Source organism: Mesoplodon densirostris, chromosome 2 (genome assembly GCF_025265405.1).
Source record: "Mesoplodon densirostris isolate mMesDen1 chromosome 2, mMesDen1 primary haplotype, whole genome shotgun sequence".
Lineage (NCBI taxonomy): Eukaryota > Metazoa > Chordata > Mammalia > Artiodactyla > Ziphiidae > Mesoplodon > Mesoplodon densirostris.
The window spans coordinates 100107056-100132395 of NC_082662.1; the positions used below are offsets into that span (position 1 = coordinate 100107056).

Here is a 25340-nt window from a genome sequence, read left to right on the forward strand (position 1 = left end):
AAGATTAAGGACAGTAATCCAACATTTACTCAACTTCATTTCACAGTGAATCTGTACAAGAACACTGCACAAGAGACAAGAAAAGTTGTCTTTCTCATTCATAAATCCATTGCGCATTTACAATATGACACTATTCTAGAAATATACAATATAATCTTAGGAATCAGGATAAATAAAAACAGAGTTCTTAAATTATGTTAGATCTTTAGTTTGGTATTCTAAAATCTGATTAAAAGTGGACTAGTTCGGGCTTCCCTGGTGGCGCAGTGGTTCAGAGTCCGCCTGCCGATGCAGGGGAAACGGGTTCGTGCCCTGGTCCGGGAAGATCCCACATGCCGCGGAGCGGCTAGGCCCGTGAGCCATGGCCGCTGAGCCTGCACGTCCGGAGCCTGTGCTCTGCAACAGGAGAGGCCACAACAGTGAGAGGCCCGCGTACCGCAAAAAAAAAAAAAAAAAAAAAAAAAAAAAGTGGACTAGTTCAAGCTCCTACGTGTGATTTTGCCATCTCCTAAAAATCTTGTCATCAATATACAAATGGTGTAAAGAGAAAAAACTGGGAAAGAGCATTCCTGTTTTTCAAAATCTTAAAACGAAAATAGCAAACACATCCATTTCATTTACATTTCACTGGCTAAAATTTGGTCACATGCCTATACTTAATTAAAAGGGAAATGTAGTCTTGCTGTGTCTCCAAGGACATAGGAAATATCTGCTAATTTTGTCAGCTTAAAACCTCCTACTCTTAAAGCCAAACATTCAAAACAAAATTGATTGAACTACCTTAACCGTTCATCCAAGCTACTATATCTGACAGTGTTGGCAAGGCATATTTTGAGGTAGGATATGGTTGTCTTCCACTAATTCAGCCTTAAGATGAGGGATGAAGGCACATTCAAAAATCTCTTTATTTATAATCCCTTTTTGAACTTATTCATATTTTCAGGCCACGTTATTTCTAAAGGTAAAAGTTAAATAATGGATCTAAAATACTATCCAAGTAATATTTTTTGTTTTAAAATAATTTAATGTTGTTAGTATACCTCTAAGTCTAATATTCTAGTATGGATGTACAAGTCCATGTGCTTCCCTATGCTATCTCCCCCACACATAATTTATAATCTTATAAACTTTGATTATATCAATTTCCCTCTTACCATACCATGGTCCTTCACAACTTGGAATTACATTTCCTTGAGGGAAAGCAATCAGGACTAGATGCTGTTTCCCAGATGTGGTTGCACCATGATTTTCAGAGGCATGATAAAAATGTTTTATGGTTTGTATTGACAATTTTTTTTCTAGTGATGCCAGATTTCAATCAATGTTTATTGAAATGTCTCCCATGTTCACTGTTGCTTGATATAGCTAAACAGTATTTTATTCCATTTTCTCTGAGTCTAGAAGTCTTCAGAAATATTTAGAGTCCTATAACTAGCAACCTTTTCATAATTGAGATCTACATTTCCACCATATAACCATTTTTCCTTAAATTGCTCCCTCTTACACTTTAAACTTTTTCTTACCATCTTTTATTCTGGCTATGGACCCAATTCTTCTAAAAAGATAAACCTTGTTAATCTTCGTCAGAGATTCTTTTGCAAACCAGTTTGTCACTGGGCACCTTCCAGATGAGCATTTTCTTCTTTTGAATTTTATCTGGGATCTGTAAACCATTCTCCATCTGCACAGATAGGGATCCAAGTAGAAGCTATCCAATCACTTGCATGACCAGAGAGAAAGAAAATTATTTTGGTAGATTCATGTATCACAATTATTCTGTACCTAGTTTTTCTGGATTGCTGATATTGTCCTTTAGAATTGGGTTGTATAATACAAAGATCACATCCCATTAAAAAAGGCTCACCATTTGCCTGTTCAAGGCTACTTTTTCAAGTAATTATAATTTGCTATAAATGAAAATCTTCAGACACTCTTGAGTGCAGTTTGAGGTGACTTTATTTTAATTATACTGTTATTTACAAACTTCTCAGACTTGTGTAGGAACACTAACCATTGTCTTATGCAAAACACAACTGGAGTAAATTGACCTATAGCTACTTTTCTCATTCATTAATAATTAAAATTTCCTATCAGAGACTAAGCTTCATGAAACTATCACAAGCATGTGTATAGACCAGTTAGCATACTATCTGGCCTTGTGGCAGGAATCAAATCAATATCTACAGAATCTCTTGTGCAAAGCTTAAGCAATAAAAGTGCTCACATGAATTCGGGTCTGCTTCCCTTTAAAGTTGGATTCCAGAGGAAATAAATTTCATAAAGACTATAGGAAATGTATTAATATGGTAAAACTATTACTTCAAAACCCAATTTTAAAGGAGCTGTTGAGCATTGCTGATTATTTGGGGTCCTGAAACACATCTCACATAAGTGCTCCAAACAAAACATGGTTTGTAATGTTTTTAAAAATGTGAAAAGCTGGATTTTGCAGACTGCTTGGTGCACTTCTGGTTGTTTCTCTTAAAAAGGTAGAAAAAAATCTACAATTTTGTAGTCCTTTGGTTATATTTTCCGGGATAAAAAAGTATAGGCATAAATGTTTTTTCATGGTCCTCTTGAAGATATCCTTTAAAACAACATCAAATGGCTTAATTCATGTCTCTTGATTATCAGGATTCTTTGATATCACTGTCAGCCTTGATTAACTGGTTGAAAATTTCAGAGCAGAATAAGTAACTTTCATGAATATTTCCCCAATCCCTGAGAATCATAATCACCATAGGTATATTTTGTCCTTTCATCATACATCTCTGGAAAGTAGCCGTGTTCGTTCATTGTTAATAGGGCAAGGAGCAGTGTCATAGAGGGTTAATCCGTGTAAAGTGGCTTCTACCCGTAAAGAAATTTTCTGGAACAGAAAAGAACATTACATACAGAAGTTTGCTCCTTAAAGACAGATCACATGTTCAATATTTTCTGAGGAATATCTTTTGGGATTAGGAATGTAAATCAATTCTAATGAGTAACAAGAGAGAGACAGCTGTTGTACTGTTGTAGTTCCAACAGAATTGCGAAAAGTGAGCTTCTTTCCTCAGAAGTTCCTTGGTGTTCTTCGGTTTCTATGAGGAATTGGTAAAACTAAATGTTGAGGATGGCCTATGTAAATGTAGGCAGAGTTGATAAAAGTTCTCTGAATTTCTTCAAATTCAGTTGTTTTACAACCCTATTTTCAAGACTGGACCTTGCTAAGAAAACACTATTTCTCGAAACACAGAAACAATTCACCTGAGAAGTTCCTCTTCCAGCATCACTGCTTAAGAAGTTAATTTTCGAAAAGGCAAGAGTTGCTATAGAAAGCTTTCTTATTCCACCTGAAGGAGGTTTGACTGCATAAATCTAATTCTACATTTTCTTACCTGAAAATCACGAATATAAGTCAGGAAAAAACCGAAGAAGGAAAGGGACATAGACCATTCTGCTGCAGTAGTGATCATGTGAAGCACATAACCCTTAAGTGACAACAAAAAAAGAATAATTCTATGAAATTTCATTCAAATGACCTATAATTTTTCTCAAAAAACCTGTAATATTTATAAACCAATCTGTGTTCTGAATATCAACCCCTGGTTTATTTAACATATCTCTAGAATTAAAGGCAGACATTAGAAAAAGTCCTAAATGATCTATCATAGTTTCATCCACAGCAAATAAAATTTTCATTTGAATAACTAAGACAGGAGAACTTTACTCTACAACCAAGAAGTTACTACCTTTCCCAAAGCCACGAGTCATTAAATGCCATTAAAAAAAGTTTAAGTAAATGATGCTCATGATAAACTTACTGCTATTTTTTTTTTTTTTTTTTTTTTTTTTTTTTGCTGTACGCGGGCCTCTCACTGCTGTGGCCTCTCCCGTTGCGGAGCACAGGCTCCGGACACACAGGCTCCGCGGCCATGGCTCGCGGGCCCAGCCGCTCCGCGGCATGTGGGATCTTCCGGGATTGGGGCACGAACCCGTGTCCCCTGCATCGGCAGGCGGACTCTCAACCACTGCGCCACCAGGGAAGCCCTCCTGCTATTTTTTGAGCATTAAATAATATATAGATTCTAATTAGGAGAACCTAGTAAATTATTTCATTTAGTCATTCTCACAAACATGTCCTATCTAGGGCTGATTCTTTAAAAATAATTTAAAATAAAATGTCACCTGAGTGGTTTGTGAAAACAGATGAACTCATTTTATTACCTATTCAAGTATATGTCCCACCTCGCTTTTTCTCAGTATCAGAGATGCTATGTCCATTCAGATATCCACTATATTGGAACCCAAATGCAGAGTCCATAATAATGAACTTCCAGATAACAAAAAGTAGGAAAAGAAATTTTTTTCAATTCAGAAAACAAGTATTCTACTAATAAAAGATTTCAGTCAGGTACATTGCATACTATATCCACCTTTAGAGGAGTCAATTTCTGAGAAAACTCTCTGCCATCACAATTCTCTTCAGATCTTGAAAATGTTCACAGACCACAAAGTGACAGGAGAATGTGGATGGTTCTACATAAACTCTATCATTTATAGAAAATAATCCTAATACATCACTGATTTTTCTACTGAAAAACTTTTATTGTTAGTAGTGAAATGAAAAATACATCAAAATCAACCAAAACAGTCATCTTTACTATAAAACAAAGTTTTATAGACTCTCAGTTCTTACTTTGTCCTCAGGATTCCAATGGAGTTTCTGTACTATATCAGCGCCAAAACTGCCACTGTACAAAAGTGATGAACAAGTCAGCACTGTAAAAAAAGTAAGTCAAGGAAGAATCTCAGGGAAGACCTGTAAGTTTAATTTAAAACAAAACAAAATCTCTTTAAAGATCTAAAAGGATTACACATACATTTGTTTCCAAGGCCCAAACCCATTTTCTTGAAGACTTCATGTTACATGGCAGTAGTAAAATTTAGAATGTGCCCAGAAGATTACTATGATGCATAGTCAATCCCTCTTTGCTCAATAATTCATTAGTTCTATCATAAGCTTTTGCTACATAATTGTTCTCAAGGAGGGCACTAACTAATCCTTCCTATCTTTGAAGTAAGTATGATTAGGCTAGACATTATCTTTGTTTCTAGCTCAGCCACTAGGTCCCATGTAAAAATTTGAATTTCATGTTTCAAATTCTCTAATTTAGGGTTTACTAAACGCAAGAATATCACCCACAAAAGGCCTACTTACGATATGCCAACAATGTTCACTTAAGTTTTGTTATTCAATTCCAGGTGTAGCCACATTTTACAGCAAAGGATACTGCTAAATGCACTTACTCCACACCAGATAACCAACAGTAGTCTGATCCAGAAGACTTGTTTGCCGTGAATTTTGGGCTGCATTTGGTAGGAAAGGATAGTCTGAACAAACATGTATAATGAGCCGATGCCAAAGGTGAGCACAGCTCCACATACATGTACAGCAAAAAAGGTGGTTTTCTGAGAAGTAAAAGGAAGAAATAAGTAAATAAAAGAAACCCCAAACGCATCAACAACACAATGTTTAAAAGCACAAGCCCAGCGATTTCAATAGGACATTCACTGAGTGGAAAAACTCTGCAGATTCTACAAATTATTTCCTGACGTAGTTTTTCCTCTGTACTCAGCATAAACCTGAGAATTACAGTAATCCGAATTACTTCATATGCTACTACTGAAAACATGATAGTAATTATTCATTTACGCATTAAATAATAAACTTTAGAAATAAGTAAATTCCATAGTATAGTAAATGGTGATATGGGTTATAGAAAGAGTAGAACAAGTTAAAGAGGACTAGGATGCTTGGGAATGCAGGGGGTAGGGAGTCTCAACTTAAACCTAATTAAAATCCAAATGCAATTTAAAGGCTCAAGAAATTAAAACATCCCCCCTTGTCTCTAGTTTGATTGCTTTTGATAAATTATACAATGAGGGATTACCATAAATTGTAGTTATCTTCTCCTTTACCTTACTGTTTTTACTTTTTAATTAATTTTTTTTCCTTTGCCTTACTCTTATCAGTATCCATTTACATTTTACTCTATATGTCCCTGTTTAAAAGTGATGACAGTATTTCTCCAAAAATTCTACTATCAAAGGCCTTTGGTTGAACTGTATTTTTCTAAACTGATGCTGTCTGTATGTCATTTGCTTGAGAAGGTACTATGCAGCACTTGGTAAAGAGGGTATGACAAAGGTAACAGGAGAAGAGAGGTTAGGTTAGGCGTTGGTTCCCTCCTTCTACAATCAATTGTGCTAATTCACATAGAGTCCATTTTTTTAGTTGAAGGTGTAAGAAGTTTCTAGTATAAAGAAATAAAAGGTAACAATTTATTTGCCAATGGCATTGGTTTCCTTTTGGAGAGAAAGTGCTACTTCAATAAGGTTTGGGGTGTTTTAACTGGCAGTAAGTTTGAGCATTGGGAAGGGAAAAAAAGTCATTGTTACCACCACGCTGGGTACAAAGAAAAAAAAACATTCAGCACCCATAAAACATAATACAAAATGGTAATATCTTCTTGCTTCATGTGAATTTACCTATATATATATAGATATATGGATAAAGGCTGCAAAAATGAAACTATTTTAGGGCTAAGAGCAAGAATATGGGTGAATTTTTCTCCTTAAAAATATTCTCGCATATATTTGTCGACTGAAGAGAAAAAAAAACACAACCTAAAAGTTGAGAATTATATTTGGCAGACTTTCTGAAGACTTCAAGCCCAAGAGGCAGCCTCAGATGGTTCTAAGGGACTGCTTCAAGACAAAAGGGAGGAGCCAGGACATATAGGATTTTTGCAACAAAGAAGATTACTGTTAATTAAAGAAAACCAGGTATCTCAAATTAATTTTGTGCTTTTCTGTTTGGGAAGATGCAAGAGTCAGCGCTCACTGAAATCATTCCATTGATAAGCACCTTAGCTGTCTAGGGCCAGTATCCAGCCCCATCCTGAGTCCCCTCAGGGTGCACCGTTGGTGGGTGGCTGCAGGCCGCCCATCTGTCTCCATCCTGAGTTTCCTCAGGGCTCACTGCCCAGGTGGCTGTAGTGGCTTGATGGCTGCAATACCCTTTGTTTACTGAAATGGCAGGCAACGTTTTTCATTCACATATTGATGAAGCTAAATACAGATATAGCCTGACCAATGCCCACATGTGATCAGTACACAGTTCCATCAACAAAATCCTGTAGTTAAAAAGAAAAATAAAGAATGGAGAGCATTTACTACTGTATTTTTATAATCAAGAGAGGTATATAAAACTGGTTTTAACTGGCCAGCACTTCTGCCTAATTCACTCAATTTTGTCATTTTAGAGACTAGGAAAACAGCAAAAGATCTTGAAACGGGCAAGAGATTATCCTTTCAATGGAATACTAGAGCCTCTGGGAATGGTTCTACAGAAATGTGAATTTTACTTGTCTTTGACTAGGCTATTTTGCAGAGAGAACTTGTGCAATGATGGACATTATGTGTATAGACAAAAGTTAACTTATTAAAAATGCATAATAACACAAATAATCCATATAAATAGAAATGCACATTGTGTCCTATTGAATGCAATTGACTATCACTTTGTGAATAATGACCAGTTTTGCTAGCTTTGCATCTATCTGTAAATTCATTTGAGCATTCCTTATCTGACTATAAATGTGTGGTACTTTGATTTCTCTTTTGAACTGGTTTGTATTACCCACTATTCCTCTCATTAATAAATTAAATACAATCTTTGACATGTACAAAAGTCACAATTTTATCTTCTTTAAAAATATATCATTTAACAAAGACAAAAATGTATTCTTTGACAAAGACAAGAGAAATTACAGAGATATGTGTGGTCAGGGGCAAATGTTTGCTATAGAAATTAAAAACTATGTATTGAGTGGTCTGTAATCTTCACCTAAAAGCAGTTAACGAAATTTAAGAACTAATCTTTATTCCTTCCAAAGTCTCTATGAGGATAAATTTTCTAGGAAGGGAGAATGCCATGTGACAACAGAGACATAAATTATAGAGTTATGCTGCCACAAGCCAAGAAATGCCAAGAATTACTAGAAGCTGGGAGAAAGACATGGAATAGATTCTCCCTCTGAGCCCCCAAAAGGGAACCAACCCTACCAACACCTTGATATCAGATTTCTGGCCTCCTGAACTCTGAGAGAATAGATTTCTGTTATTTTTAAGCCACCCAAATTGTAGTATTTTGTTATGACAGCTCTAGAAAATTAACATAGATTTCTGCCTAGTTATCCCTTTCAAGTTTCCTTGAGGATAAATATCCTAGTGCCAACTAAAGAATGTCACTCGCCATCTGGCCCTACAAGGATTGAGTCATTAGCCACTGTAGTCATTGACCTTCAACATACTCTGAAAGGAGTTCAGGGCAGAGATCAGGAATGAGGCACTCTGCTCTGTGGAAACTGGCAGAACAGGCCTTCAGACAGTTAGATGTTTTCAGGAGACAATTTTATGAACCCAATTTCTTGCATCTCTCCATACTTAGAAAAGCACTAAAATCATTAACTAAGATATCTGTGCCTTGTGACTAGCAGCGACCTTCTACTGATATGTGTGTTTGACAGCACATACCCTTTCTCCAATAACACATATATGCTGACCTCCCCCCTTAACCTCTTTGGAGCAGTCTCTCAGAGCTATATCTCAGAGGCTGCCTCCTGGCTATCGTCCTCAGTAAGTCCCCAGATAAAACTGCAACTCACATCCATCACGTTGTACGTTTTTATTTCAGTAGACATTAGGAAGACATTGCTGCATGTTTTTTTTTTTTCTTTTGGCTGTGCAGCTTGCGGGATCTTAGTTCCCCAACCAGGGATCGAACCCGGGTCCTCAGCAGAGAAAGTGTGGACTCCTAACCACAGGATCACCAGGGAAGTACCTGCTGCGTGTTTTTATACACACTTGTTTTCAAAGAAATTAAATATGTGTTTTTTTAAGTCAGAGTTTTTGTGCTAAGTACTATGTTAGGTGCTGGATATACAATGGTAAACAAAACCACTGAGCTATAATTAATGGAAATATATCAACTAAAATTTTTTTAAATAAATCTAAAAAACATAGATAAAAAATTAGACTATAAGAAGTGCTGCACAGAATTAGTTTCCAGAGGCTTAGAGAACACAAAGAAAGAAAACCTGAAATATACAGGAGGAAATCTATTGACAAAAAAAGACTTTCCTGAGGAAGTATAGTCTGCCTACATCTATTTAGGCTTGGGGCTGTGGAATGTGCAACAGAAGAAACAATGTATGAAACAGAGTAAACCGTTCTTATTTAAGGAACACAGAAAGACCTGTGTTATGTACAATATTAGGAGGGGGAATGATGTAGAATGAGGCCAGACAGGTAGATAGTAGCCAGATCACAAAAGACCTTTGAGTTAATTAAGCAGTTTGGCAGTTTAACAAATTATTTTTTGCTCTCTTGATGCTATCTCTTTTCATGTGACCTTGGACCTGTGAGCTTTAAGCAGCGGTACAAGGAAACAGAATGAGGTGTACATATATTTCCAAAAGATTACTTTGGCTGAGGCATCAAATTAAAGGGATGTAACAGTGAATGCAGAGGAACTATTAGGGAGGCTAGGGCAGTAATCCAGAGGAGAGGTGATGAAATCTAAACTGGTTGAGAAGGAGATGGTAGCGACAATAGAAATGAAAATGGAGAGAAGCAGATGCTTTCAAGAAATATTTAAGAGATAAAACCAACAAGTCCCTACTTTAAAACAAAGTGCTTGCCTCTCTTCCAAGTTAAGCTCTCTAACTGTAAACCATTTATAGACCTGGTTTGTGTACAATTTTTCCATATATGAATCAACTAGAGTTTGTCTCTGCAAGAGGGAAGCGGAGAAAGAGACAATGCACTCACCACTTTAAATAAGCAGTGAAAGTTTACATTAGAAAGGAAGGAAGGAGAACTGTTTGATATGTAGGTAATGCTACAGGGTCTGCTTATAAATAGGGTCCAGCAATGAATCCATCAGTAAAAGACGTAGAGCATATTCACTCAACAGGTCCGAAGCTGCATGAAAATAGATGTTTTCAAGAGGAAAAAGTAATTTGATTCAAAATTACAAGGTCAATGGGACCCTTGTGATGAATGTGAATTAGAATGAAAGCTGAAAACAAAACAAAGAATGTATATAAATATAAACTGTTTTAGTAGCTGAATATCTAAAGGGAGAAAGGCAGTTTGCATGGGTGCTATTAGGAACTGCCACTGGGATTTACTGGGCTGTGTAAAAAAGTATCAGTTACTAACAGAAGTAGTATGTTATATGTGGAGGTCACTTTGGAATCCATTTTTACCATACAGTCATGAGAGATATTGTTAAACTGATCAAGGGATAACTGGAGCAAAGAATCACTATCCATATACTAAAAACCTCCAAATGCATTTTTTAAACACTGAGCTATACAAACTGATTCGGGAAGGCAGGACCCTATTTGTGGTAGACAGCTAGCTAGTTGTCCACAAAAGTTTTTGTGTCCCTTCCATAGTATAGAGTTGCCCTGGGAACTGATGCCCAGCAAGATTACATTTCCCAGCCCCTCTTACATCTAGCAAAAAGGAATGTCAGTGGAATGATGCGAGTCACTGCCGGGTCCAAGTTTCTAAGAAGTAGGGGTGAATTTTGCATGTTCTCTTTGACTGTTTCAGGCAGCTAGATGCAGAAGACCACAGAGTCTTAGGGAATTGCAGGGCCCAAAGATGGACAGTGTCTGGGCCTTAAATCACTGTGGGAGGAAGGCCATCTATCAACCAAAAATACCTGCCCTGGATGTATGTATGTAAGAAATAAACTTCAACTGTGCTGTATGTGTATGGCTGATTCATTTTGTTGTGCGGTGGCGGCTAACACAACATTATAAAGCAACCATACTCCAGTAAAAATTAAACAAACTTCAACTGTGTTAAGACACTGAAATTTTGGACTTTGTTATAGCAGCAAGCATTACCCTAATATCCACTTTGATTATACTTATAGAGTTTACTAGTATTAACCATTACTAAAAAACTGAAAAATAGGAGCGTTCAATCAGAAGCATTATAGGAATGGAGAACTTTGAATAAAAAAGAGAGATGGAATATGCCTTTATACATGTATTTGTATGATGAGGGTGTGTTTGTATGTCTAAATAGTTACTAGATATCTAAACAGGTTATCAAATGTATAAATTGAAACTCTAAAGACTGCAGGGATTAATAAAAAAAAGCACCATATGCTTAGGATGCAGTTGGTATTACCAAAGACTCCTCTGAAAGAATGTCAGCAGAAAGGAACGTGGAGACTTTACAGATATTTGCTGAAGGCTGACTGCCACCTTAACATAAAGAATTCCCTGAGAAAAAAACTGGAAAAGCTATAGCTCCTCCCTTTACTTCCTCATATAAGTGGCTGGGCACTTAGGGATGCAGGCAATAAAGAGGAACATCTAAACAAGAATATAAAATAGGTAAATGAGTGTAACTAGTTAGGCATAATAAAAAAAGAATTTAAGTCTGTAATTGTGTCACTTATAATTTATGTCAATTCTCTCTGGTCTTGGAGTAATCTCCAACTAAGTAGTAATAAAGAATCTAGTAAGTAAAGACTCCCGAGGATCTTTAAAAAGTTATAATAATTTGTATTTGTTCAGAAGATTACTGAGAATGAATTTTTCTAATTTCTAAGAGGGTCAAGTAATTTAAAGGCAGTGGATTCCATTTTGTTAAGGCAAAATACAATAACTACATGTAACTGAATCTTTCAGGTTTTCTTTCTTAGCATGTATTTTTATGTACTTCAGGAAAATACCTGTGCTGAGCTAAAACACAAACCTGGAAGTTTGCCACAATAGAAAGTCCTAAACAACTCAGTAATCCAAGTACAAGGCCAGCCTTGTTTAATTTGATGATACGACTCTCTTCAGGATTCAGAGCATGAACTTGCTTATAACGAACATAAATGGTCGCAATGCCTGGGAAGAGATAATCGGAAAAACAACAAAGTAATAAATAACTAAGGAATAAAGTTGCCAATAAAGAGCTCACAAAGGTCACTGCTATCCAGGAACATAGCGTTTCCTTTTAAAGCTAATCTGATAGAAGAAAAAACAATAAAAAACAAACAAACAAAAAAAAAAAAAGGCTGTAGATTTTAAAGAACTTTTAAGGTTGCATTGTGAAACTACTGCTACCTCTGTGTGACTGAGCAAATCGTTTGCCTCTCGTAGCCCTCATATTAAAAATATTTAGGAAAGGGCTTCCCTGGCGGCACAGTGGTTAAGAATCTGCCTGCCAATGCAGAGGACACAGGTTGGAGCCCTAGTCTGGGAAGATCCCACATGCCACGGAGCAACTAAGCCTGTGTGCCACAACTACCAAGCCTGTGCTCTAGAGCCCACGAGCCACAACTACTGAGCCCGCATGCCACAACTACTGAAGCTCATGCACCTAGAGCCCATGCCGCAGCAAGAAGCCGCGCGCCACAACGAAGAGTAGCTTCCGCTCGCCGCAACTAGAGGAAGCCCACGTGCAGCAACGAAGACCCAACGCAGCCAAAAACAAACAAATAAATAAATTTATTTTTAAAAAATTTAGCAAAAATTTAAGAGATAAGTTTGATGTTTTCTGAAAATCTCTAGTAATAAATTTTACATAAAACACAAAATATTCTATATGATTAGCATTAATGTCTAAAGTAATTAGTTCTAGAATACGTATAAAATGAACATAGGCAAAAAACACCAAAGGATTATTTGTCTCTCTCCCATTTCATCTTATTTCAAATTACTACAACTTGGCTCAATCAGATATAGCAGTCAGTTATGGAAAGAAAACCCCACTTGACTGTCCTTATTGGTTAAGAATCATTTTTTTAACTTCAATGCTTGACCTGACCAAATAATAAACATCATATGGAAAAATGCAAATATTTAAAACAATCACGATTGATGGAAGAAGTATTATTTTAGTAAACCATTAATAAAAAAATTGGTTCAGGGACTTCCCTGGTGGCGCAGTGGTTAAGAATGCACCTGCCGGGGCTTCCCTGGTGGCGCAGTGGTTGAGAGTCTGCCTGCTAGTGCAGGGGACACGGGTTCGAGCCCTGGTCTGGGAGGATCCCGCGTGCCGCGGAGCAACTGGGCCCGTGAGCCACAACTGCTGAGCCTGCGCGTCTGGAACCTGTGCTCCACGGCAGGAGAGGCCGCAATAGTGAGAGGCCTGCGCACCGCGATGAAGAGTGGCCCCCGCTCGCCGCAACTGGAGAAAGCCCTTGCACAGAAACCAAGACCCAACACAGCAAAAATAAATAAATTAATTAATAATTTTAAAAAAAAAAAAAAAAAAAAAAAAGAATGCACCTGCCAATGCAGGGGACACGGGGTTCGATCCCTGGTCCGGGAAGATCTCACATGCCGTGGAGCAACTAAGCCTGTGCGCCACAACTATGGAGCCTGCGTGCCACAGCCACTGAAGCCCATGTGCCTCGAGCCCAGGCTCCGCAACAAGAGAAGCCACAGCAGTGAGAAGCCCACACACCACAACAAAGAGTAGCCCCCGCTAGCCACAACTAGAGAAAGCCCGCGTGCAGCAACAAAGACCTAATGCAGCCAAAAATAAATTAATTAATTAATTTCAAAAAAATAATGAACAGGAATGTAAAATACCATAGCAGAACTCCATTTCTTTGGCATGAGAATATCACTCGAAAATTAAAACATGGTTCCACAGCTATTCTCAAACTTCTGAAGTGTTTATCTTAAAGGAATTTTGTTGGGGTCAGCTGTGGTCAGTGTGTTTACAGCTCTTTGTCCTTTACTGGTTGCTTAAGAAATCCACTTAGGGCCTCAAGGAATATTTGGTTATACTTTACAACTTCTATAAGCAAGTATATTTGGTTATACTTTACAACTTCTATTTCTATAGTAGTCAAATAGCCTTATAGGTATTTTTAAAAGATTTATTTCCATAATTTAGCATTTCTAGAAATTGTTTTTACTTTAAAAGAAACATACCTGTGATCAATGATTTAGTGATAACATTCCTTCAATTGTAACTAGAAAGTAAAATAAATAACCCAACAGTGTTGAAAGAAGAAAAGGGCAATTCAGCTATTAATTTTGATTGTTAAAACCACTCTCACTACTTACATAAAACTGCGGCAATATTTAACATTGCCCCAAACAAGCATTTTTCTGGAGCTACTGTACCAGTGTCACTGAAAGAAAAAAAAAAAAAGGTATGAGGATTTCTCATATTAGATTTAGTATACACATGTATTTCTTCTAAAGGATAAGAAACAAAAGGGGTTATTTCAAATCCTTTATCTTTTTATAAATCTATGAGCTCAACTCTTACATAATTTTATAATAAGAACATGATAATTTGAGCTCGCAATACTTGCCTCGTTCACTTTTTTCTTGTATCACTTAAGGTTATTTCTTTTTCACATAATAGAAATCACTATGAATTGATAAAAAAGCTATCCTTATTATGTTAAGGCTGCGTTATTAACTTATATCAGTCAGGCTGCGTGTTTACCTGTCTCACTTGAATATTCCCTAAACACCAAAGGACCTTTCATGATTCTTTTGGCGTCTGTTATTCTCTGCCTATAATTCAATTAACACCTAATCGTTTCCTGATTAATTTTTAAAAATATTTATCAAGCACCTACCAGCATTGTCAGACAGCATTTTAGGGAAAGGAACACAGTGGTAAGTACAAGAGACCAAGCCCTTACCTTTCTAGAGATTCCATTCAAGACAGCCTTGCTGACTCACACAGCTTTCAGTCCAGACTTCTATTAAAATCACAGATCACGCTGTGCTGCAATGTGTCTGTTACATGCCTGTCTTTCAGCACAGGGTGAAATGCATAGATCCTGATTAATAGCCCACCATTTACTACTAACTGGGGAACCTTGAGAACATTCTTTTATATACCTAAGATGGTTCCCTATCTGCGAAATGGGGCTATCAATTCCCTCCCAGCCTCATCAGAACAACATGAGGAAACAAAACTGGGGTCGTGCATGTGAAATGTCTAGCACAGCAGCAGACACACAAGAGACACCCAGTAAATGTTAGTTCCTTCCTCTTCTCTCAAACTACTGAAAAGATTAAAAAGACAAAGTCTTTAGCCTCAGATTGAAGTACTATAGGAAAGAGGTAAGAAGGATCTCAACTCAGACAATGTAATGGGAATAAAAAAGAAATGGGAAGTCATATCCGCTAAGGAATCAATAAGATTTGGCGAACATTTGGATTAGGTTTAGGAAAAGTAAAGCATCAAATATGAATTCTAAGGATTGCTCCTTCACACTCTAAAATGTTTCTTCAGACACAAAAGATTTTGTTACTCTTTGATCATTTTCAGGGAGTGGGGGATTATGTTTCGTTGTTGTTGTTCCTTCTACCTTTCAAGTTTTCAAGAATAATGCATATGTATTATTCTTATAATTAGAAAAAAAATCCATAATTTTAACAGTCATATTCCAAATGACGCTCCTGTTTTGGATTACCCCACAAGTAAATAACAGCATGCACTTCCAAGATGACTGGCTAAATGCGCTCTGGATCGGAATGACAAACTGGCCTATAAGTGAAAACACCCATCAGCATCGCACTTCAACCCAGTAGTCATCAAACTATTTTGATCACACACCGTCAAAAAAAAAATTGTCTGGGGGCCTCCCTGGTGGCGCAGTGGTTAAGAGTCCGCCTGCCGATGCAGGGGATACGGGTTCGTGCCCCGGTCTGGGAGGATCCCATATGCCGCGGAGCGGCTGGGCCCGTGAGCCATGGCCGCTGGGCCTGCGCATCCGGAGCCTGTGCTCCGCAACGGGAGAGGCCACAACAGTGAGAGGCCCGCATACCGCAAAAAGAAAAAAAAAAAAAATTGTCTGATCATCATTATATGTTATTTATCATATTATTATACATATATTAAATATAAGTTTAAGTAGGTTTTTTTTTTGGCCGCACCGAGTGGCTTGTGGGATTTTAGTTCCCTGACCAGGGATTGAACTCAGGCCCTCAGCAGTGAGAGTGTGGAGTCCTAACCACTAGACTGTCAGAGAATTCCCAAATATAAGTTTAAATATTTTGAAATAAAAAATACATAGAAGTTCTAAAAAATTCTTCTTATACCCCAGTGACTAGTCTCATGCACCCTACTTGAGCATTCACTACTTGAACTAAGAGAACACCTGAAGCACACTTGCAGTGGAATTGTCTTTGAATTGTGAATTGTCTTTGAAGTGAAATTTATATTTGGTTATGTCCTTTGGGGACTTTAATAATTAAGCCTTTTAGGTAGGGTCTATGAACTGAAAGGAATTCTGCAGAGTATCTAGTCTAACTCAACCATTTTTCAGATTAAAAAAATGAGCCTAGGAGAAGTAAAAATAAGTACCATTGAGTTTAAATATATTAGAATGTTGGAGAAAGTTCCCCGTGCAGCAATACTAAGTTCATTTGCAAAAAATTTAAAAGGTAGAAGGACAGAAACAGAAAAGGAAGTGCCTGGGGTTATATCTATCAGAGAATCACATGCAGTACCATTAGAGAACTGAAAGTGAAAAAGAGCTCAAACAGACAAGTTCTCTAAGGGGAAATAAAAATGCTGAAGGACGCTCAGGAATATGTATGCTCTCCTGGAGTTACTAAAGAATGAACTGGCTCCTTAAGCTGCATGTCCCTCTAGCAGAGTGGTAAACAGAGGTGACTACTTATCAAAATTATTCCTAGAACTGGAAACTTAAATTCTAAAATATCTTTGGATTTTGTAAATCTTCCTAAAGTGGACTCAATTTGTTGGTGTCCTTTGTGCTACACCATACCATTGTGGTAACAACAAATGTAATGGCAATGCCCTGACCTCTTCTTGACATTTAAAAAAGATAAATTTAGCCTTTTGGTTTATCATCCTTTAAAAGTTCACTATTTTCTGTGTTGGAAAGGTTATTTTTCAGAAGGTAAACAAATAAATAAATGAAACAACTACAACAAGCAACAAAAAAAACCAAACTCTGGAAGGAAATCAACCAAACCATTAATCACCTCTGGAAGGGCAGGAACTAGAGGGAGGCTGGAAGAGTCTTTCACTTTTTATTTTTATAATCACTCTAGTACTGTTCAAAATTTGTTATAATAAGCACATATTGCCTTTATAATTGGGGAGAAAAAAAAGAGGGTTATGGACATAGCACATGTAATTGAGTACCCATACTTACATCATGAGTAGTTTTGAAATTTCAAAACTATTATCAATAAATTTAGATACTTAATGTGTCAGAAAGATCTAGGCAACATGTCATAAAGAGTAAGAGCACAGTCTCTAGAATCAAATGGCCCAGTCAAACTGAATCTTGGTTCCATTAATTACTGAGTCATGTGCCCTTGGACAAACAACTTAATCTCCCTGGACCTTATTTCCTCCTCTACCAAATGGGGGTAATAGTTCCTGCCTCAAAGGGTGGCTGTAAGGATTCAATTATTTAAGACCTGAAGAATGCTTAGAACATTACCTTGTACACAGTTAAGTGGATCAATTAATGTTTGTCATTACCATTATTTTTTAATATTATTATCATTGCTCTAGCGTTTTTTAATGGTAAGGGGAGAATAATTCCAATTCTATCTTCTGAGACCTCAAGTAGTTATTTGGAAGACAAGGCACTGAGGTGTCACAATTCACTAAATGAATCTTAGCCCCCTGTCTCCACATTTCTCTATCACATAGAAAGAGCCAAATACAACTTCCTTTTTATGCTCCATTCACTGTTGTAATATCAAACATAAAAGTTGAATTTTAAAATGTTAAATTTAAATGTTGGGTTCAATGTTAAAATATGAATAAGACATACCATTCTCCATTAAAAGAATACATTTCACTGACCTGATATAAGGCAAAACAGGGTCAACATGGTGAAGTGTTATAGCAGTGATATATGAAAATATGAAAGCAGCAGCCGTCCAAATTACAAGGGCTGAAGGAAGGAAACTGAGGCCTTGCTGAAACCACCACATCTCAAACACGTCTCCTGAAGCAGAGAAAAACAAATTAGAAAAGATTATTCACAAGTATTTCATCTATTCTACTTTAGCCATCCCATCCCACAACCTTGTACTTATCATCCTCAGCTGTTTCACTTCTCATTGGCCCCCACACCATCTACTGACACCTGCTCTCCTTCAGTTTCTCAGTTAATGAAACCAAGATTCACCCATTTGCCATATCTAGACACTATCTTTCTCCTCCATCTTTCCACACATAACCAAGTACCAAGGGCTCTTTATTCCACCTCCTAAATTTCCTCAAATCTACCCCTTCCCCCCATCTTCACTGCCACTACCCTACTTAAACCACCATCATTTCTTGACCAGATAATTATTATAACCACCTAGACTTGACTTTAAAATCAGAATGAGCCTGCTAATTCTAAAATACCAACCTGACCACTTTATTCTCCTCCAAAGAACCTTTTAGTGCCTCCCCTATGCCCTTATAAATTGTCCTTCCTCCTTAACATGTCTATAAGCTCTTTTTATTGTCCAATCTCTACTTAACCTTTCTGTATTCCTCTCCGGCCAGTTCTCCGTCTGCTCCTAGTTCCTTGCCCTAGCTATCATCATCTTCATCATCATTACAAAAGCAAACACAGTGTTTACTGTGTCAGCAAGGCTACTAAACACCTTAAATACATGATCTCGTTTACTCCTCACAACAGAATTATGGAGGTTAAGAGAACTGCCCAAGGTCATAGGGCTGCAGTAGAGACAGGACTCAAACTCAGGCAGTTCCAGTCTAACACCATCACCGTGCTATACTGCCGCAGCAAACTTCTTTCAGATCGTCATCAAGTGTGTCATGCCCTCTTGCGCACCTTTGAAACTTGGTGCACGTTGTTTTGCCTGGATGACTAGACTACTATGGTGTCACCCTCCTGCCCCACTACCACCAGTTAACTGCTATACATTTTCAAGCCTCAGCTCTTCTAGCTTCAGCTGAGTGTACCTGCTTTGTTCCCAACAGCAGGCTCACTTTCCCAACCAGGTCATTCATCACACTTAACTGTTACTTGCTTGTTTGGTTTTATCTTCCTCAATAAACTTGAAAGGGCCTACATATGCCCATATCACTCATCATCATTTTTTCCCTTAAATTCCAGACTGACAATGTTAGTAAGTAATAAGAGGTCAATAATATGAATTAGAAAATATTAATGTATTTCATGCATTTAATTAAAAAAAAATAAATACAGAGATATGTTCAAATTATAAGAAATTACTCCTACGCATGTGAAAGTAATTTCGTATTTGGAGGAGTATTTTTTCATAGTGTTCTGGACTGAAATTTAGTACTTCACAGGGACTCTGTAAAAACTTACCATTCTAATCTCCACACTCCTCCAATGTGCTCAACTTCCTCATCTCAGACTGACCTTCCAGATAATAAAACCTCAGCCATTTTTGACTTGTACTTGTCATTCACTCTGATCATCTGACTTGCTGCTAAAATATGTACATTTAAATCTTGCCAAATAAGTTTCTTTTCCTTTATCCCTAAAGTCACCATTATGCACTTGATTTGAGTAATTTCCCGTCTGAATTGTCATAATCTCCTGTTTTTTTTTTTTCCCCGTCAGCCCTTAACATTCCATCAATTTTACTCTTCTGTTTAGCTAATCATGACAGTTCCTTGCCAAGTTCCTATAGGACTTTCCCCAACATAAGTTTCTGGGACAATAATTCTCAATTTCAATAAATTTTGATTAACTTCTAAAATCTTTCATGTTTCTCCTTTCATCTCTTTAAATGTTATTTTGTTTCTGATAAATTTGATTCTAAAATCTTTAGGAGTCTATTTCCGTATTTGTTGGTTCTGCCAGCCCTTGTACATGTTTTTCTGTTTTTGACTATGAGCTCCTGTTTGGATGATCTTAACTGGGAATATTCTAAGAGGCTTAGATTAAGGGTGAATCATTCCAGGGAGGGTCTGTATTTACTTGTGCCAGGCACTCTGGCACATTACGAACCTGGGGCGACTTTTAATTTCTTGGCTTCCAGGTTTTTTAGACCATATAGATAATTTGAACCCTGAATCTGAGTGATGACAGGCCCTGTAGTTTCAAGTTCTTATGTGGTATCTTTATTCCCCCACCTGGAGCTGTGGTGAAAATGAACAAATTTCTTTGTGATCCCCCTTTGCCAGGAAGGAGGTATTTTTCCTAGCCCACCTTTCATTGAGTGTATAGATTTTTGAGGGTCCTGGCTGATTTGGGGGGAGGTGGTTCTCCAAGGCCATGAGTTGTACAATTTCAAGTAGAAATATTTACATTTTACTTTTTATGAAAAAGTCATCCCCTGACACACAGGCATCATCTACACAAACTATATCATGTGAATGGTGTCTCTGGAAGTTGTACACCTGGGAGGTCAAAGGGGTATGAATTCTATCTCTCTACCTTGGGTGGTGAGCAGGGGGAGCCTATCATTTACCTTTGATTGTACTTTATTTCAAAGGCCCCAAAAGAGACACACTACTGGTTTACTACTCTGGTGTCAGCTCTCTTCGACTTCTTAGTCCTGAGAATTTCTGTTTCTTTCCTACGTGAACTGCTATGCATTTACAAGGCTAATATATTCAGCATTTCGGTGTTTTGGCAAAAGGGATTTTCAAAACATTTTGTCCACCCCATTGCTAGAAGTATGACCTCTTTTTTTTTCAAAAAAAAAAAAACCCCAAACACTACAACTCCCAGAATTCTGTGGGTCGCATTAGTCTCAGGTATGTTGGGAAGGTATGGTCCCAGCCAGGTTCCAGAGTAGTAGATAATGTCAGAGAAGAGAGTGGGAGTGGTGGAGATAGATGTCGGAGGATTTCACTGGAGGGACAAGTAGGCAATGGTTCATTTCAAAGTTGGGGGAAAGCACTGTCTTCCTCTAGGGAGAATGGGAGAGCCTATTTTATTTTACTTTTTTTGGCCACCCCACACAGCTCACGGGGATCTCAGTTCCCTGACCAGGGATTGAACCTGGCCACGGCAGTGAAAGCCGGGTATTCTAACCATGAGGCAACCAGGGAATTCCCACATGACCTCTTCCTTTAATTGTTTTTTCATGTCCAAATCCTTCCTATTCTTCAAAATCGAGCTGAAATACCATCTTCCACATACAACCTTCCCTAATCCCTTTGCATCTGGAAATAAACACCCCTTCCTCTGAGAACATTTGATTTGCACATCTGTTACAGCTCATTATGTTCCATAGTATAAAAGTTTGGGAGGGTGTCTGAAGTGGATAAAATCCTTGATGAGGGATTTCAGTTCTCTGCCCAAGCAGAGATGAGGGCCTTGCTCATAAAAATTACTCAATAACCCAAACCAAATCCTCATAAACCCCAAAAAGGTTCATTATTTTTCCATTTCAGTTAACAGTACAGGCGATCCCCGACTTACGACAGTTCAACTTAGAATTTTTCCACTTTATGATGGTGCAAAAGCAATAAACATTCAATCAAAACCTTACTTTGAATTTTGACCTTTTCCCAGGCTAGTGATATGCAGTACAATATTCTTGTGACAGCGAGATGCAGCTCCCAGGCAGACACAAAACTCACAAGGGTAAACAACCGATACACTTACCAACATTCTGTACCCAGACAACCATTCTGTTTTTCACTTTCAGTACAGAATTCAATAAATTACATGAGATATTCAACACCTTATTATAAAATGGGCTTTGTATTAGATGATTTTGCCCAATTGTAGACTAATGTGTTTTGAGCATGTTTAAGGTGGGCTAGGCTAAGCTACCATGTTCCCATAGGTTATATGTATTAAATGCATTTTCAACTTACGATGTTTTCAGCGTACAATGGTGAGACATAACCCCATTGTAAGTGGAGGAAGATCTGTTCGTACTACCGTTTTTCCAGGTTATCCAGATTCTAAGGCCTCAGAGTAACCTTAGGTTCTCTCATCCAAAGCCCTCACATGTTGTCACTAAATGACAACATTTCTACCTTCAGTCATTGGCAACCATTCTTCTTCCTAGTTGCCAGTGTAAACACCCAAATCAGATTCTCAATTCTCTTGGCCTAATTTTTTCTTCCCCTCCATCCATTCTATGTGCACTGCCAAATTAACAGTCCTAAAACATTTTTCTGCTCAAAAACGTTTTTTTATTTTATTTCATTTATTTATTTATTTATTTATTTTTTTCGGTACGCTGGCCTCTCCCATTGCGGAGCACAGGCTCCGGACGCGCAGGCTCAGCAGCCGTGGCTCACGGGCCCAGCCGCTCTGCAGCATGTGGGATCTTCCCGGACCGGGGCACGAACCCGTGTCCCCTGCATTGGCAGGCGGACTCTCAACCACTGTGCCACCAGGGAAGCCCCCAAAAACGTTTTTTTTTAAATAGAATTGTGCAAACTTGGGCAAACTTCATTAATTTCTCTGAACCAGTTTCTCCTTTGAAAAATGGCAATAACATTATCGGTAAAAGCTGCACTGTCTAATATAGTCACCACTAGCCACATGTGGCTATTTAAATTAAAATTTCAATTGATTAAAATAAAATAAAATTTAAAATTTCGGTTCCTCAGTTGTACTAGACACATTTCAAGTGCTCAAAAGCCACAGGTGTCTAGTGGCTACCATATAGGAGGGTGAAAATATGGAACACTTCCATCATCATGGAAAAGTTCTATTGGACTGAGCTGGATAATTATTGCAGGAATTACACTGACATAGCACAAGAACCTAAACACATTGTTGATACCGGCAGCTTTTAGTAAATGGTCTAAAATAATACCCGCTTCAGAGAGGTTTATTCAAGAACTAAATAAGATAATATATGTAAAGATGCTCTCATAAGTGGTCAATAAATGTTTTTTCCTCTTTTAGAATGTAAAAGACAAATTACCTGTTTTACAAGTTCTCAAAATACCAGTCTTCAAATCTGCCCAAACCTGCACCTTTTGTAAATCCTGAAATACACATACAAAGAAAATAGAGGTTGTTTCGACCCACAGGCTTTAACAACATGTAAAATTTCAAGTCAATGCACCAATATTGTTCATGGATAGAACACTATGCTATATCATTATTAACGTTTTTTCTGTTTCTTTAAAGAGTTGATACTTGTGTATTTTATAATGATGTACCATCTGGAATTAAATAATATTTTAAATCTGGGATATCAATTTTCTCATCCTTTCTCACATTAGACATCTTTTGCTGATCTCAAAAAGGATAAAATAAAATGAAAAACACTGAGTTCCTTCCCACAGAAGGAAAGACAATAATGAGGAAAGAATGATAGCTTATTATTAAGCCAAATAAAGCACTGACTAGTCCCTGTGATGCAATGGAAAGAACACAGCTGTAAGATCAGGTTTATCTAAGTGCAAATCCTAGCTTTATCACATCCCAGCTGGATGATTTCTGGCAAGTTACTTAGCTTCTCTGAGTTTCAGTATTCTGATTTGTAAGGTAGCTGTTCCTTAGAGTAGTACAGAGTAAGCATACAATATAACAATGAAAGGTGATTTATCGATTCTGTACAACCACAATTAGCCACAGGGATGGGCAATGACAACACTTCATTCTTTGTATATATGAATCATCTTGGATTCCTATCTCCTTAGGCTTTGAGGGTTCTAGTTATCTAAATTGACAATTCAGAGGAAAAGCAGGGCTTGAAATAGTTTACCAGTCTGCTAAGGACTACTGAGAAATTTAAGTGCACCGACTAGGTGAGGAAGACTACTACTGCCTATGTATTATCACACTGGAAAGCTGGAAGCATGGCTGGCTAAGTGCCAGCAAGCAAAATTAGAATTTTAATGGTTAACAATTTAAGAAACTTTTCAAGAGGCTTGAAAATATGCAGGAATAACCTTCATATAGTAGTGAAAGTGTTTAACAAAATGTTCTTGCATCTCTCACCTACCTCTGCTTTCCTTGAAGATCCGTGAATCAGAACTGCAGTTACAATTTTTGAATTTCACAAATATTTAAATGCCACCGGTAAAAAGATGAATTCCTTACGCTGTCTCCTCTAAGTGGTGACTGCTTAGGAACAATAAAAAAGTGAATTCTGGATATTCCAAGTGAAGAAATAAAGCCCTAGGTACACAGAATCATGCCCAATGCAAAGCATAATAGTAAATGGTTATTCTTCTAAACTCTAATTTGGCCTTCTAACAAATGTAATATTTTCGTAACGGTTAAAAATTAAATAGTCTAGAAAATTAAGTAACTGTTTTACAAGTTGGATCAAATGTTACAGGGAGAGAAGTCGGGGAGAATCTGATGATGCACGGCAAATTAGAGCTGCATTTGGGTACTGATTTACAAATTTAAATTGGGAGAACTGGGAAAATGTGGTGTTTTGTAAATGTATCCTAATGTAAGCACGGTTGTGAGGATACAAAGGACCAGCCATTTACCTTTCTGTATTGGGCCCCCCGCGACAAAACTCCGCGTAGACTTGAGCTTCGCGTAAACACAAGGTCACCACATACCTCAATTTCAAACCTTCCTCCCCCTTCCCCCGCCCCCCGCAAAAAGGAATCTGAGCCCAGGGGTAACAAAGGGAATGCATACTCAACCACAGTGTTTCGTGAGACTGGGGCTAAGGTTCTCGGTAACCACTTAAAACAAATAAAACCAAAGAATTATTTAGACCCACCGCTGCCTTCTTCCGGAAGCGCGAAGCACTTGGACGAAGAGCTGGATTAACGCGTTGTTTGGTGCCGGGAAAAGATGCGGGAGGCGGAGCTCGGTCGGGCTTGGGGCAAACGGGGCGCGGAGAGGAGGGGAGCGGGGGGGAGAGAGAGCAAGAACCTGGACGTAAAGGTGAGTAGCAGAGACCTGAGCCCAGCCTGCACCCGCTCCCGGCCAGCTTCCCGCCTCCCCAAGGCCCCCTCGCAGCCCGCCCGCGGCTCCAGCTAGCACCTGGTCCCTCTCCCGCGCGTCTCACAGCGTAGTCTTTGGAGGCAGGGCGAGCTGGCACGCGACTCGCACGCCCACCACGGGGGTGGGGGGCTCCCGGCAGCGTCCGCGTCCCTATCCGCCCGATCCCATTCTCTGATACACACCCCTTAGTGGGAACTGGGGCCGGTCCTCATCCCCTTTTTGGCCTACCTTGCTTGGATGACCCTGCCCGTACGGACTGCCGACTCCGGAGGCTGCCGGCAGGACAGAGAAGGTGCAGGGCCCCGAGGCGCGCGCACCCGAGCAGCTAAGCCGGCCCTGGGGCGCGCTCACCACGCGGAGGTGCGCGCTCGCGCCGCCGCCTGTTCCGACCCTATATCCCTTTACGGCAATCGCGAAA

The 25340-nt window shown here is 38.4% G+C and overlaps 2 protein-coding genes across 5 annotated transcripts in view; one reads left to right on the top strand and one right to left on the bottom strand.

Annotated features, from left to right (window-relative positions):
- Window positions 1–1938: 1938 nt before the first annotated feature.
- Window positions 1939–25316, bottom strand: DRAM2 (DNA damage regulated autophagy modulator 2). 3 transcript variants are annotated; one of them, XM_060090245.1, is made up of 11 exons: window positions 25151–25316; window positions 24696–24794; window positions 23955–24073; window positions 22926–22989; window positions 17896–18040; window positions 14145–14212; window positions 11830–11969; window positions 5274–5451; window positions 4679–4761; window positions 3378–3470; window positions 1939–2869 (listed from the first exon to the last, which is right to left on the bottom strand). In XM_060090245.1, the coding sequence occupies exons 5-11, from the start codon at window positions 18024–18026 to the stop codon at window positions 2762–2764; spliced, it is 801 nt and encodes a 266-aa protein (XP_059946228.1). In that variant the 5' UTR covers window positions 18027–18040; window positions 22926–22989; window positions 23955–24073; window positions 24696–24794; window positions 25151–25316; the 3' UTR covers window positions 1939–2761. The 3 variants fall into 3 exon arrangements, with proteins under 3 accessions (XP_059946228.1, XP_059946230.1, XP_059946231.1); XM_060090247.1 differs by having other exon boundaries at window positions 23955–24076; XM_060090248.1 differs by having other exon boundaries at window positions 24696–24850.
- CEPT1 (choline/ethanolamine phosphotransferase 1) overlaps window positions 24838–25340 on the top strand; it is a 36988-nt gene continuing 36485 nt past the window's right edge. The window contains exon 1 of one of the 2 annotated variants that reach the window (XM_060090244.1): window positions 24838–24862. The gene's annotated coding sequence lies outside the window, so the exon portion shown is untranslated. The remainder of the gene's footprint in view (window positions 24863–25340) is intronic. The other variant, XM_060090241.1, reaches the window with a different exon arrangement.